The following is a 16,898-nucleotide window of genomic DNA, read 5'->3' on the forward strand; positions in this document are numbered from 1 at the left end:
CCCATCTCAGTTAGGGAGGAGAACAAAACATTCTTTATATGAGTGTGGAAACCTCTCCCTAGTAGACGCGTTTCAAAAACCTTGAGGGGAAGTCTGTAAAGGAAAGTCCAAAGAGGACAATATCGACTAGTAGTGGGCTTCGTCTTTACAATCACAATGAGTTTGATATGGATCCATTTGAAGTAAATTTTGGCAAAAAAAAAAGTCAGTATCCCCAGAAGATGAAACAGACTGGAAAGATGATTGATTGCCAAGAATGACCATCTGAACTCATTATTATTTCCTGGATATGATAATTATTCTTGAGCTTATACCATTTCCTGAGCTAATAGAGCCTCCCAAAAATGCCTATATTAAGCTCTACTAGTCATATGGGAAATGTGTAAACAGCCTCAGAAACAGGTATCACATTCAAATGGTTATGCTGTATTGTTGAATTTACTCCAAAAAAACAGCTCAAGATGATGATAAATATTTCTACCAATGTAATCTTGAACCATACCTGGAGCTCCAATGATTGATCAACTGATAACTCGAATCATTTGTATAATAGTGCATCACGGCCTGGACCGACACCGATGTAATGCACAGGTATGCCCACGAGTTCTTCGATCCTTGATACATATTCTTTTGCAGCCTTAGGAAGGTCAGAATAATCTCTTATTGAAGAGATATCACACATCCATCCAGGCATTGTTTCATATTCCACCTATACACAGGAAAACAAACGGGAAAAAGTAGAGACTGTCGTAAGATTCTGGATTCAGGAGTTGAAGACCTTGAAATTTAAGAAAATTTGAACACCTAATTTAGTTTGACTTGGAAACAAAAGAGCAATATAACATGATACAGTTGCAAACAAAGAAAATGCTAAGAACCATGGACAACATCAAAGAACTTTAGACAACATTAAAAACGTGTTTTTCTTTTTTCTTTTTTGGTTCAATAACAAGGGTGGAGATTCAAACTTCCGACCTTGATCAATGTTATAATGTCTTTAACTATGAACTATACTCCGGTTGACTAATTTTTTACTTGAAACTTAAAGCATTTCATTTCCTTTTTGAAATATTATGGTTTTCTAATGCATTTGCCTAAAAGACCACACGTTCAAAGATATGCATGCAACATAATAAAAAAAAATAAAAGCAATCGTATTCTTTATCAAGACAATCAAAAGCCTGAAAACATCCAAAATCTTGGTCGAACATAATCCCAACCTGTAATAATCCAAGCCCACTGCTAGTAGATATTTTCCTCTTTGGACTTTCCCTTTCGGGCTTCCCTCAAGGTTTTTAAAACGCATCAGTTAGGGAGAGGTGTCCACACCCTTATTAAGAATGCTTCATTCTCCTCCCAACCGATATGGGATCTCACAATCCACCCCCTTCGGAGTCCAGCGTCCTCACTGGAACACCATCCGGTGTAGCGGTGAGCTTGGGCTGTTACACAACCATTCCCAACAATTTAATGAAGTAACAACGAAAGAACACATGAGAGCATATTCAAACACAACTAAATGCACATCAGATTTTTACCTTTTTTGAAACGCAACTTTTTGCTGATTTTTGAAAAGTTAACACAAGAATAAATGAAATCAACCTATAAAGTTTTTGGCTCGTCTTCTAAAGCCATATGCACCAAGCATAAACAAGTGAGTAATACTTTTATTTATCTTTTATTCTCTTACTTTCTTTTATTTCTTCTTCTTAAGAACCCCTAAAAGTCACAATTCTTAAATCATTAACTAAACCCATAGCATCAAAGTTAAAATAAAAGCAAGGACAAAGGATAGAAGTAAGAAAAAGGATGCATAATGCTTGCCTTTATTTGTTCAAGAAGACTAAGATCTGCGGGAAATGATTCGACTGGCGTTCCATCAGGTGTTCGATAAGAAACCCCCAGTTGTATCTCAGACAGTTCTGAGAGAACGTCGAGTTTCGTAAGATTCAGAGAAGAGAAGCCATTAATTTTACAGCAATATTTTAGAGCAACTATATCGAGCCATCCACAGCGACGAGGGCGACCAGTTGTGGTACCAAATTCTTGACCAGCAAACCTAAGGAGGTCACCCCCCTTTCCCAAGATCTCAGTAGGAAAAGGGCCAGAACCAACTCTAGTAGTGTATGCCTTCACCTGCAAGGATCAACAGAGAACCTTAAGGATATGCACCACATCCAATATATAAATCAGCTTTCCATCAAGAAGGAAATAAAGAAACAGTGAATCAAAAGATACTCACAACTCCTATAAGATCACCCACAACTTTTGGAGCAATTCCAAGACCGGTGCAAATTCCACCTGCGGACGGGCTGGAAGAAGTTACGAAAGGATAAGTACCAAAGTCAATGTCAAGCATAGTTGCTTGACCACCTTCAACCAAAATCTTCTTATTATCAGAGATGGCTTCATTAATGAAATGCACAGTGTCAGTGATAAATGGTTCCAATCTCTCGGCATATCGTTTGTACTTCTCGACTTCTTCCTTCAGAATTTCTGGGCTATAGACAAAATCCTTGAATCTCGACGCAGCATCGGAGAGTAGAAGGTCGAGCTTATGAGGAAGTGTATCCAAGTGCCTCAAATCACCCACTCTAATACCATTTCTAATAACTTTGCTAGAGTAACAAGGTCCAATCCCTCTCCTGGTTGTTCCAATGAAAGATTTAGCTAACTCAACTTCTCTTAAGCCATCCACCTCCTGATGAAAATCAAATAACAGATGGGCTCGATCAGACACCAAGATCCTTCCCTTGCAAGACACTCCACTCGCTTCTAGACGATCAATTTCTTCGAAGAAACCGGGCACATGCACCACAACTCCGTTTCCAACAACACATAAAGTACCTTCATTAAGGATCCCTGAGGGGATGAGATGAAGAGCAAACTTCTTCCCTTCTGCATTATAGATTGTGTGCCCAGCATTAGCCCCACCCTGCAAATCAGTTTGAACTCTCAGATAGTTCCAGAGACCAAAGGTGTCATACACATCAGGATATCTAATAAAAACGCAACATAGAATCAAAATGGCTCATCGACTCTTCTAAAAGCGGATGTGCAAATACAGAGATAAATCATAGCCGCCCTTTGGCCTTCACCATTGCAAATATAACAACACAAGGTTAGAAGAAGATTCTTATATGCTTCGATAACGTCAAAGTGCCTCAGGAAAGAAAGAACAAAAAGAACAAAGAGATTCTGAAATTGCAAACAAAATAAAACGAGATTCGCATGGAGGCAAGTAGAAATAGAGCAAATCAATAAACAAATCCAAATCCAATAGAAAAGGCAGAAGAAACACAACAAAAACCTGAACAGAAAAATTATCCCAAAAGAAAAATGAAATCAAATCTTGAAGACTGACTACCTGACAACGAGCGACGATTTCGAAGTGCTGGGCCAAGATATCAACGAGTTTACCTTTACCTTCATCACCCCACTGGCAGCCCAACACTCCCGATACTTGACTAAGTTCCCCAATTCGTTTCAGTTCATCCTTCCCCGCTGACTCCGGCGCACTGACAGACGAACTAACCGCCGCCGCGGGTTTAGCAGAGGAGCAAACGATGAGTGCAGGATGACGTCCGGAAAAGGGCCTCCGGCAGGCCGGCGACGGCAATTTGGCGGCGGAGAAAAGAGTGGGCTGGAAAGCAAGAGAAGAGATGCTCATGGTGAAGGTGTGAGGAGAGAGAGTGAGGGTTTGGAGAGAGGGGGATTGAAGTATCTAGTATCAGAGAAGGCGCGTGGCCTGTAATTTCCCTTTGGAAGGCGCGTGGTCTGTTATTGCCCTTATTACGCCCAATCCCTCTGCTCCTGCATGTAACTGCCTGCATCATTATTAAACACTTCATTTACCAATTCTCCTCCCATATTTTTTTTTATTTTTTTTATTTTTTTTTTATGTTATTCAGAAAATAATATATGTTTTGAAAAGGCCGACTTAGTTGAGAATAGAACGTTTCAGACTAGCACCTTAGGATCATGAGCGGTAATCAAAGTTCTAAACATGAGTATCCTAAAAACATGAGATGTAGTTTAAACCACCTAGATACCCTAAGAACCTAATAAACTTTCACGATATCTAAGTAAGACTAAGGAAGCTTAACAGGACCCGATACTATTTGAGTGACTATAGAATGTAGAAACAGGCAACCCTATAAACCAGTCTTGGACGAGACTTAGACTACACGGGTAGTTATCAAGATCGAGAACTCATATTGAGGGTAGAAACAAGTCAAGATTGACACTGCAATTTCGTAAACCAATCTTGGACTAGACTTGGGACAACACGAGTAGGTGGCTTAAAGAGAGTATCTCTATTGAGTGTAGAATCGGGGTAAGACTGATGTCTTGATTCCGTAAACTGTTTTTGGATAGTTGGCACATGATGAATCGTTTGGGACTTTGAAGCCAACATAGAGGGTCAAATAGTTGTAAAAATAGGCCCGAACATCCTAAACCCTAGAGAAAAATCTGTGAAACTTACTAGGAAATGGATGCGATGAGTGCCTATAGGTAGGCTGCTTATCGAGTATTTTAATACTCACCGCTTTCCCTTCTTTTTTTAGGTACTAGTTAAGGTGGGAAGGTACTCCGGAGCTGCGCTGTCATAAAGGTGTGTCGACCCAAGGCGTCAGTTAATCTGTATTTTTTTAGGGTTGTCAATTGTATTCTTTTTGTATCCCGCTCATATTTCCCATTTGTAAATTTCTTGATCAACACTAATTTGCATTGTTTTCATTTTGGATTTCGGACTTTGACAATGATGTTGTATGTTTTTAATTTGCACGAAATTTTATTGTGTTTTTCGTAGTTTTAATTATTTGTTTTAATTTACTGTTATTTTATTTGTTTTCGATTTTGTCTTTTTATCGCAGTCCAATTTTTCAAAGCCACAATAATCCGGTCGTGACAACAAGGGACGAGACTACATAAATAGATAACATGAGGAAATAGAGAGGGTACAAGGGACTACATAAGTAGATAACATGAAGAACCATGACCATGTGTAGAATAAACCCCACCACTACCGAGTATAAAATAAATCCTCTATTTAGCTCATGATAGGTGTCATTATCATATATGGTTTAGTTATGAAATGTAGGTTAGATATCTGTAATCAATTAATATTTTTTCTATGATTGACAGTATATTTTATATTACTTTCAGGATTTGGTTAGTATAATATTTTACTTTTACGAGTTAGTTGGTAGTTTGTATCTTATTTAAATTTTGTTAACATTAATGAAAATCGCATTTTCGATCACAATTGCCAAAAATAAAATTGGCTCCATTGGTAGCACAATTGAAGAACCATCTTAAGTCAAAAGAATTTGAACTCTCGAATCAGTGCAACAATATGATATTATCTTAGTTAGCTCATTCAGTTGAAGTAGATATCGCTGAAGGTATTATTTACGCTAAGACAATATCATATTGTTGATCTTGGTTAACTCATCAAATATAGGTTGATCTTCATGATCTATTCTCACAAAAGAATGCTCGAGCAATTTTTCAGATACAAAAGTTGATAGCAATGATGTCACAGGGAATCATGGCACTGTCATCATATTTCACCAAGCTTAAAGCGCTCTGGGATGAATTGGAAGCGTACCGCACACCATTTACCTATAATCAACGCCAAGTACATGTTAATCAACGCGAAGAAGACAAGTAGATGCAACTACTCATGGGGCTCAATGAATCTTATAAAATGGTGAGATCTAACATATTGATGATGACTTCATAACTTAATGTGAGGCAAACCTATTCATTACTTGTACAAGAAGGAGATGCAACGTCAGGTAACTTCTGAACCTACTAAGAATTTCTCAATTGTAGCAACAATGGAGAAGAAGATAACATATTCAAAATTCATCAAGGACAAATCATGTGAACACTATAATAGAAGTTGTCATATAATTGATCAGTATCGAATCCTAAGTTTCTTTGTAAATTTTGTGATAAAATGGGACATATAGAAGATCGATGTCGATAGAAAAATAATTATGGAAGGGCAATACAAGTTATCAAACACAACAATCGTTGGTATTGATCATCTGCAAATATAACTGATATTTCTCAATTGAATACAGAAAACAGTCGCCTAATTCCACTCCAATTTTTTCTTTTGAGAGATTACAATAGATAATACAAGTCTTATCTGCACTCTATCATCGTCCTTCTGGTAATTCTAACAGTTACATCAATGTTGTAGGTTTGATTCCAGTATCTGCATTATCCATTAACTCTGCTAGTTTTAATTCATGGATTCTCGATAGTGGAGCTACGGATCATATCATATCCAAAGCTTCTGTTATGACTGAACCAAAGGCTGCAATCATTTTACAATAAATTTGCCTAATGGAGGGACAATACATGTGTCACATATAGGGAATGTTTTCTTTAATCCTAACCTTGAATTAAACGATGTTTTATGTGTGCCTTCATTCAATTTAAACTGAATGTCTATCAGCAAACTTACCAATAACTTGAAATGTTGTGTCACCTTCTATCATGAATTTTGTGTTATGCAGAACATGGCTATGAGAAAGATGATTGGTACGGGTAAACAATTCGGAGGTCTCTATCATATTTCTTCATCTCCAATCAAAGCTCCAGCTCATCAAGTATCTCAATCATCTATTCTGTGGCATTTACGTCTAGGTCATTCTTTATTTTCTCGTTTTAAATTTCTAGCGGATCAATTGCATCTTGATAATGCTACTTTTTCTCATAATTGTAGTATTTGCCCATTAGCAAAACAAACTAGGTTATCTTTTCCATGAAACTCAATAACAACACATTCTGATTTTTATATGTTACATTGTGATATTTGGGGACCTCATAAAATTCTTATACATTCTAGTTTGTATTTTTTCTTACTATTGTTGGTGATTTTACTAGATGTACTTGAGTTTTTCTTATGCAACATAAATCAGAAATACATCATTTGTTAATGAACTTTGTTAAATTCGTTCAAACTCAATTTCATAATACTATCAAGATAGTACGATCAGACAATGAGACTGAGTTCCTATCTTCTTCTTGTGGTAGTGAATTTCAGCACACTTGTGTCTATACTCCACAACAAAATGAAGTCGTAGAATGTAACCATCGTCATATCCTAAATGTGTTAGGATCGCACAACAACGCACACATTCGATCTAGATGAACACAAAGAACAGGATAGAGTGAATGCAAGAAGAGCTCTGACTAAAGGATTTGTATTGATGAGTATGTATAAGAGAGAATATAGTACATTTTCAAAGCTCAACCTAAACGGATATATAGTTCTGTTTACTATACATGACTTTACCAGATTTAACCATTTACTATATATAGCTATTTACCAGATATAGATGTATAACAGTTGACCAAGATATAAATAAGTAGCAGGTTCCATAACTTAACAATCCTCCCACTTGGAGACTGATCCAGTCAACCAAGAATTTACGATCACTGCACCATACCAATTAAGGCATTGCATAACCTCAATTAAGGCTTTGCACCATACCAATTAATATTAAATATTAATTAAATAGTTTAATTAATCATTTAATATTACTTTAATTTGAAATTAATAATTCAAATTGATTGTTGAATCAAAATGAAGAAAGTCAAAATGTTGACTTCATTTAATGGAAAAACTCATGTTTGTGGAATTTTGAGGTGTCAAAATTTGGTTTAACCAAACTTGCATGCTTGCCAAATAAATCTCACAAATTTGAGTGGAATTTTGAGTGTCAAAATTTGGTTAACTCAAGCTTGCATGCTTGCCACATAATCCCAAACATTTGAGTGAAATTTTTAGTGTCAAAATTTGGTGATCTCAAATTTGCATGAACATGTAAACATGACTATAAATAGAGTGATCAGAGTACATGGAAGGTTGGCTTTTGGAAAAAACCTTGAGAAAAACCTCTCACAAACTCTCTCTTCATATATACTAAATCCCTCCCAAGTTTAATCACTCACCAGATTCCACAATCCCGTTCTAAGGCCGGAGAATAGTGGAGAAGACACTAGTGGTGGTTCGAAACCGGTTCGTGAGGAAAAAGAAACTTGAACGACAAAAGGTTAGTATTCAAACTCATTGAGTTTTAATGCTTTTGAACATGCTAGCTAAGTCACTATAATTGATGTACTTAGAGTGCCTAAGATCCAAACTGCTTTCGCACGTGTTATATTAACACTATCACCTCCATTGTTAGACCTCAGGCATTTGATCTTCAAGCTGTTCTGATTTTCAACTTCAGCTTTCCACTTCTTGAAGGTGACAAACGCATCTGACTTGTGTTTCAGAAAGTAAATCCATACCTTCCTGCTGAAGTCATCGATGAAGGTGACGTAGAACCTTGATCCACCAAGTGATGAAACTAGAGATGGTCCCCAAACGTCTGTATGGACCATTTTCAACTACACTTTCTTCGATTCTCTAGCAACCTTTGTCAAACTAACTCGTTTCTATTTGCCCATAACACAGCTCTCACAAAGACCCATATCAACAGATTTTAAGCCTTCTAAAGCTTCTTTTGCAGTCAACATCTTCATTCATTTGACGCACATATGTCCAAGTCTATTGTGCCATAGACTTGAGTTGGAAGCACTCTCAGCAGCAGCAGTCATGTTTATACACTCTGCAGTAGTGTATAAGGTTTCGAATTTTGTGCCACGTGCAACAACCATGGCGCCCTTCACAATCTTCCACGAACTCTTTCCAAACTCTGCTGCATAGTCTGTGCTATCCAACTGACCAATAGAGATCAGGTTTTTCTTGAGACCAAGAATGTATCTAACATCTTGTAATGTCCACTGATATCCTGCTGAAGTTTGTATGGAGACATCTCCCTTCCCTTCAATCTCCAAGGTTTTGTTGTCGGCAAGATACATCTTCCCAAAATTTCCTGATTTGAAATTTCGAAACGATTCCTTACTAGAGATGAATGAAACAATGCACCTGAATCCAAAATCCAGGATTCAGCCAGGCTGTCCACACCAAGGATTAAAGCGTCCTCAGTATGTTTTATTGTATATATAGAATCATCATCATTTTCAGATTTATGATTCTGCTTCTTCTTCAGTTTTGTACAATCTGTCCGAAAATGTCATTTTCCTCCACAGCTCCAACACATTACGTTGGGTTTGTTTGAAGATTTTTTCCACTTCTTTGATTTTGATCGTCTGTGTTTGTTTGAGCTCTTTGATTTACTTCTTCCCCTTCGATCAACACTGAGAGTATTGTGTGATGAATCTCCAATTTCCCATTTGTGAATACTTTCGCTGAGAACTACTTCTCAAATTTCATCAAACTTCAGTTTATTAGATCCTCGAGAACTATTGATTGCGGCAACAACAGTATCCCATGACTCGGGTAAAGATGACATCAAAATCAACGCTTTAATTTCATCCTCGAAATTAATTTCCACCGAACTTAGTTGACTTACGATCATATTGAATTCATTTATATGATCAGCAATAGATCCACCTTCAGACATTTGTAGATTGAACAATCTTCGCATCAAATACACCTTGTTCATAGCCAACAAGTTTTCGTACATATTCGACAGCACCTTCAACAGATCTGACGTTGTCTTCTCTTTGATGATGTTGAACGCCATGTTTCTAGATAACGTCAATCGGATCAACCTTAAGGCTTGTCGATCCTTAAGCTTCCACTGTTCTATGGTCATGGTATCTGGCTTCACCCCCAACAGGGGTTCGTGAAGATCTTTCTGGTACAAATAATCTTCAATCTGCATCTTCTAGAAACTGAAATCGGATCCATCGAACTTCTCAATTTCAATCTTTGAACTTTTCATCTTCATAGATCGTAGTGGCTTCCGCCTAGCTTTGATACGATTTGTTAGGATCGCACAACAACACACACACTCGATCTAGATAAACATAAAGAATAGAATAGAGAGAATGCAAAGAGAATTCTGACTAAAGGATTTATATTGATGAGTATGTATAAGAGAGAATACAGAGAATACAAAAAGTACATTTTTAAAGCTCTACCTAAGGGGATATATATATATATATATATATGGTTCTATTTACTCTATATAGCTTTATCAGATTTAACCATCTACTATATATATATTGCTATTTACGATATATAGCTTTACCGGATATAGGTTTACTATGTATAACTGTTGACCAAGCTATAAATAAGTAGTAGGCTTCATAACCTAACAAAATGTAGCTAGGTCTCTTCTTCTTCATTTACAAGTTTCACTTAATTTTTGGGAGAGTGCATTTTAACTATTGTTTATCTTATAAATAGAACATCATCGCTATTGTTATTTGACAAAATATCCTTTGAAGCACTCTACAAACAACCACCTACATTTCATCATTTTTTGCTGTAAATGTTATGCAACTGTAGTACATCCTAAGCAAAAATTTGAACATCGGGCAATTTCTTGTGTTTTCGTAGGATAGCCTTGTGGTCACAAAGGTTACAAGTTGTATGACATGCAATCTCACAAATTATTTATCAGCCGTGATGTTCAATTTTGTGAAGATAATTTTTGTTTTTCATCAGCTTCACAAACTTTGACGTTAACTCCTTCGACTCCCATTTTACCACTTCATGGTTCATCCTACTCAAACATCTATTCTAATCTTATCCCACCTTCGATTTTTTCACCTTTTATTTCGTCATCTCCTCTACTTTCTATTCATTCTCCAGATTCACCCACTAATTCTAATCCTATCTCATCTGATACATCAGTTGCACTCCAACGTTCTACTCATATCAAACAATCTCCAACTTGACATAATGATTATGAGATGTCTTCTGCAGCCAATCATTTAACCTTGCTAAGTCTCAGCATTGACACCAGGTATCCCCTTCATCATTACCTTTCATTCTCTCATTTTTCTCCTACTCAACGTGCTTTTCTAGCTTTTATTACAGCCCAGACAGAACCTAAACCTATGATGAGGCAGTTGGCGACCCATTATGGCAGCAGACTATGAATACTGAAATTGCAACTTCAGAACGTAATCATACTTGGTCTTTTGTTCCTCTACTACTTGGCCATAAAACTATTGGTTGTCGTTGGGTATACAAGATTAAATACAATTTTGATGGTTCTGTTGAATGTTATAAAGTTCGGCTGGTAGCAAGAGGATAGACTCAGGTTGAAGGTATTGACAACAATGAGACATTTCTCCTACAACGCAACTTACCACACTTCGTTGCTTACTCACAATTGTTGTTGCTCGAAAATTGTTCACTCATCAGTTGGATGTTCAAAATGTATTTCTCCATGGTAATCTAGACGAGAAATTCTACATGTCTTTATCTGCAGGTCTTCGTCGGCAAAGGGAGAATATAGTATGTCGGCTACAGAAATCTCTTTATGGTTTAAAACAGCTTCCCGCAGTTGGTTCTCCATATTCTATACCACTATTAAAAAAAAATGTAGGCTAAACTCAATCCAAAGCAAATTACTCTTTATTTAATAAGAGTAGAGGTAATTCTTTCACTACAGTTCTTATCTATGTTGATGATATTTTGTTGACAGACAATGATCTCAAAAAAAATTAATATCTTAAGACTAAGTTACTTGAGAAATTAGTTATCAAATATGTTGGGATATGGAGCCTGATGCTTATTTACAGTAAAGATTGGTAGAAATATATACGATACATATTTCGTAAATATCTGGTACATATATATTGTAGATATTTGGTATAAATTTGGTAAAAATCTATATTTAGTAAATTGAAATCCTATATATACCTTATTAGGTTATGCTTCCAGAATGTACTTTCTTTTATTCTCTCTTGGTGTACATCCCTGAAGCCATCAATAAAACCTTTACCTAATATTCCTCCTTGAATCTTCTCTCTCCTATTCTTTATGTTCATCTTAATCAAGTGTGTGTTGTTGTGCGATTATAACAAATATTTAGGTAATTGGAAATATTTCATAGGCATCGAATTTTCTCGATCTAGAAAGAAATTTTTATGTCTCAAAAGAAGTATGCTCTAGGTATTCTTCAAGGCACAGGTCTTACAAGAGCACATCTAAAAAAACTTCATATTGAACAAAATTTGAAACTTTCTTTAACAGAAGGAGAGAATTTGAATGATCCAAGTAAATACAGACGATTGATTGACAAATTAGTATATTTAAGTGTTACTAGGCCTGATATAGTGCATTCAGTTTGTATGCTTGGTCAATTTATGCATCAACCAAGAAAACCACATTGGGAGGCAGCTCTTCGAGTTCTAAGATACATCAAACGTACTCCTAGTCAAGGACTTCTACTACCATCTAAAAACAAGATGAGATTACAAGTATATTGTGATTTTGACTAAGGTGCATGTCGAACTTCCAAACGGTCTATTTTTGGATTCTGCATTTTTTTGGGAAATTCAATTATTTATTGGAAATCTAAAAAGCAAACCAATGTTCCAGATCATCAGCATAAGCTGAGTATCAAGCTATGACAAATACTTATTTAGAATTAGCTTGGCTGAGTTACATTTTTCAAGACTTGAAAGTTCTGCTGTCCGAACCATTGTGATAATCAAGCACCATTACATATAGTAGCCAATTCAATTTTTCACAAGCTTATGAAGCACATTGAAATAGATTGCCATATAGCTCGAGAAAAGTTACAAGCTGGAATTATCAAACTGTGTTATGTTTCGACTAAAATGCAATAGGCAGATGTTTTCACTAAAGGTTTGGGAAGACAATAATTTGATTCGCAGACAAGTTGAGTGCAATTGACATCCACTCTCCAACTTGGGGAGTATTAAGATATAAAGATATTTGGAGAATATATTTTGTAGTATAATAATTAGTTATGAAATATATCTGATATCCTTAATATGTTTTCCTAATTTTAGGAGTTGATTAGTAATATATTTTGCCTTATTTTTACCAGCTGGTTGGTAGTATATTTTATCTTATTTTCAGGATTTTGTTTGTAGTATATTTTATCATATTTATAGGAGTTAGTTGGTAGTTTGTATATTATTAAAACGTTGTGAACATTAATGAAAATCGCACTTTCAATCCCACTTTTGTTTCTCATTCATAACAAGGTGACATTGAACGGGCAAGAAATAAGACTCTCACACACCTCCACACGCGAACAGCTCAATCAAAGTTTTAACCTGATTTATTTGGAGGTGACACATGACAACCATTGATAGGCACTCCAAGTTTGATTGGTCCATGGGTATTGAGTCGGGTCGCACGCGAGTCTTGGACCATATTTGGTTTGGGTCGGGATAACTAGTGATGTGTGTTGCCGCTTGTAACCAGATGCACCTCTCTACCCAATGTCCAACCCACGTCGATCATCAAGCCGAACGTATTCTTCCCTTCTTCGGTCACCTTGTGTCCACTCTAGATTGCACTAGCGTTTTGTATTTTTCCAGATTTCGATCAGCAAAATGATTTCAACCTATTTTCTTTTCAATTTTATAACTTTCGGTTATTCGAAACAATTTGATTTCTTCCTAAGAGTTATAATTTCTTATCCAACTATCCAAATATAATTTTACTATAATTTTTAAACAACCACGTCCCTTAATAATTACATCTTAACTTTGGAACTTATTTCTTTTTTATCGTGTCACAAATCATCAATTCTTGCCTCAATTCTTGGTCAAGTTTCAACACGAAATCGGGTGCTACACTTCCCTCAAATTTAATTTCTAAAGTTTTTCATAAAATTCTATAAGTCCAAACATAAAAAGAAAAACGGAGAAAATTAGTTTTCGTTGGAGTCGGGTGCTACACTTGTCCCCTCTCAATGCTGGTTTATTCTATACACAACAGTAGTTTCTTATTTTATCTACTTATGTAGTCCTTCATCACCTTTCAAGGCCGGTTTATTCTAGTAGTAGTTTCTCATGTTATCTACTTATGAAATCTTTTGTCGCCTCTCAAGATGGGTCTATTCTACACAAATAGTGACTCCTTAAACTGACACGGTTCACATTGTGCTTGGAGGGTCCTAATTCAAGTGAAATTAAGATCAGTATTGGAATTTGAACGAAAGATAGAATGAGATAAAAAGAGACTCACCGCGCGCTTGTAGGGACTCACATGCACGTAACCATGTGCAAGTACAAATGCGTGTCTAGGTGGCTAGTCGCGTCCTTGTCATGCCACATGTTGCACATCAATTAGTTGTTTGGGGTCCAAGGGCGTGCATTCGAATCTAGAGGCGCACACTAGCTTTCCTTCGATTTTTTCTACGTTGACACATGACGTACACAGAGTTGGGTTGGGTTCTCTGGATCTGTTTGCTGGTTGCAGGTCGTGTGCAACTTATTGGGTCAGACCGCAGGTCGATTCTTAGGTTAGATCTAAACAACGTGTCTCTAATGAACATCAAATGCATTTTTCCACTCTCCTCTCTCGACATGTTTCCCAATCGACGTCTGACACGCTCACCCCCTCTTGTATCTACTCGACACCAAGCAATAAATTTGAAGTTAGCTTGTAGAATAACTTTGATCACACCCTTTCAGTGCCCATGCTTGTTTACTACTCGACACCACGTATAATTACCATAAAATTGTTTTTCATTATTGTTGCATGTGACACAAAATCTGGAACCTTATACATTACTGCAAGGTGTATAAACATGGTTGTTGCTAAAAGTGCTTCCAATTCAAGTTTATGACACAATAGACTTAGACAAATGAGCGGAAAATGAATGAAGATACTAGCTACGATAGAAGTTTTAGAAGGCCCAAAATATGTTGATATGGATCTTTGTGAGAGCTATGTTTTGGGCAAACAAAAACGAGTTAGCTTCACAAAGGCTGCCAAAGAACCGAAGAAATTTTGATTGAAAATGGTCCATACAGACGTTTGGGTACCATCTCTAGTTCCATCACTTGGTGGATCAAAGTTCTACGTGATCTTCATCGATGATTTTAGCAGGAAGGTATGAGTTTATTTCGTGAAACACAAGTCAGATGCCTTAAGCATAGGTTCTCAGATCGTATCGCAGGGCAAGCCCTAAATGCAGGTTCAGACTACGCTGCTTGGAACGTAGGTTAAGACTATGTCGCTTCGAACATATGAAGCCTTGGCACAGGTTGTCAGGTTCATGACTAGTAACATAAATCCTAGGGGAGTGTCTTGGAAAACAAACCAAGAATAGAACAACAACCTAGAAAGTAACAAAGAACAAGACAACGATCAAGGGCTAGAACAAGGATCAAGATCTAAGCTCTAAGGACAATAAACCAGAACCATAGTACTAAGGTCCTTGGATCAGAACCAAGGTTTCAGAATCCAAGGACAAAGGTCCTCTAGGTAGATCATAATAAGAACCCACAAGTCAAGAATAGAACGGAGGGGCGTAAGAACCAGAAAAAGAAAAGAAAGAGTGTGATACCCTAGCGTATCAAGAACACAATTAAGAGCCTACTACTTACTGAGTCTTTGTATTTATTCCATGTTTTGCACGTTTTTCAGGTAAACAAGGAGTTGAGCAAGGTCAAGAGCAAACTCTAGAGTTAGTGTCATAGACAAGCCTCACCAGTCGTCCTCAACCTTTTTATTTTAAAATGTTTTGTGTTTGTTCCTTATTTTGTAATTTAACTATTTTATTTTAAAATGTTTTGTGTTTGTTCCTTATTTTGTAATTTAACTATTATGTTGTATTTTTATATAATAATGTATGAACACTATTTTGATATAATATAAATATAATGTATATTATGTTTTAAATTCCTTTTATTTTATTTTGGGAAAAGTTTGTCTGTCTTTTAAAGTCGTCTAGTCAACCCCGTCCTTACATATGATATGCTTATGAAATGATATGACTATAATATGTTTACGACACAATATGAAATGATAAGTCCATCATATGATTTGACTATGAGATGATTCGTGAATGTTATGACACGTGTTATGATATGATGTACTGACGATATGACAAATGTTATGGTGTAAAACATATGGCGATATAGTACATGTTACGTAATATGCTGATGATACATACATACATACATACATACATACATACATACATACATACATACATACATATATTTCTTGCACATGATACACAACATGATAAGAATAATATATGAAAAATGTGTCAACATGATACACAACCCAAAATTGCATGGAAAGTTATGATAATGATATGATATGTAGGAAAACGGAAGGAGGTTGTTTTACATGATAATGAATGAATATGTTGGAACCTCATGCGTCATTGTGTGTTCATGCATTGGGGAACATCTCCTTTTATGATGGAGACAGAAAAATGATCATTATGTTTATCATAATGCTATGATGGTTGCTATTCCTAATGGGTGTCCGACATCAATAACCTTAGAGAATGCTCGCCCAACCATGGAAAGGGGCCCCAGGAAGTGTGCGAACCGACTGGTGGGTCCATACTTGCACGTGTGGACCGTGTGTAGAACAATAAATACACATCCAATTAACCCCTTTAGGATAGTCGCGTTAGGAAATACACGCTGATATTATAGGTCTCACTCATGATTGTATATGCTTGATCTAATCCCAATAGTGGGATCACTTCATGAGTATTTCTTAAAATGGTCAGGCTAGCTATTGTCGATGACCACATTGCAATTCGAGACCGTGACACATGCATAGAGTAGTTGTATTTATTTTCTTAGAATTAGGTTAGAATAGGGTGTTTTACTTTTAATGTATATTATTTCATTTATGTTGTTTCGTTTTAAAGATGTTTTCGAACATTTTTGTCTATGACAGTATTTTAAGATGAACTTTATGTTTTATTACGAAGTTTGAAACGTTTATTTCTGCATAAGAAGATATGTTATGATGATGATAGCGAGTCTAGGTAAGTATAAATCTAGGGTCGTTATAACAACCGTAACTTGATGAACTCTCAATTTTCTCG

General features: G+C 36.3%; 1 protein-coding gene across 1 annotated transcript; it reads right to left on the minus strand.

Moving 5' to 3' along the window:
• Positions 1 to 243: 243 nt before the first annotated feature.
• Positions 244 to 3,710, minus strand: LOC111467197 (adenylosuccinate synthetase, chloroplastic). Its single transcript, XM_023112016.1, has 4 exons — positions 3,368 to 3,710; positions 2,243 to 2,935; positions 1,825 to 2,136; positions 244 to 709 (listed from the first exon to the last, which is right to left on the minus strand). The coding sequence occupies exons 1-4, from the start codon at positions 3,668 to 3,670 to the stop codon at positions 539 to 541; spliced, it is 1,479 nt and encodes a 492-aa protein (XP_022967784.1). The 5' UTR covers positions 3,671 to 3,710; the 3' UTR covers positions 244 to 538.
• Between the last annotated feature and the right edge of the window lie 13,188 nt (positions 3,711 to 16,898).

Source organism: Cucurbita maxima, unplaced genomic scaffold, assembly GCF_002738345.1.
Source record: "Cucurbita maxima cultivar Rimu unplaced genomic scaffold, Cmax_1.0 Cma_Scf00033, whole genome shotgun sequence".
Classification (NCBI taxonomy): domain Eukaryota; kingdom Viridiplantae; phylum Streptophyta; class Magnoliopsida; order Cucurbitales; family Cucurbitaceae; genus Cucurbita; species Cucurbita maxima.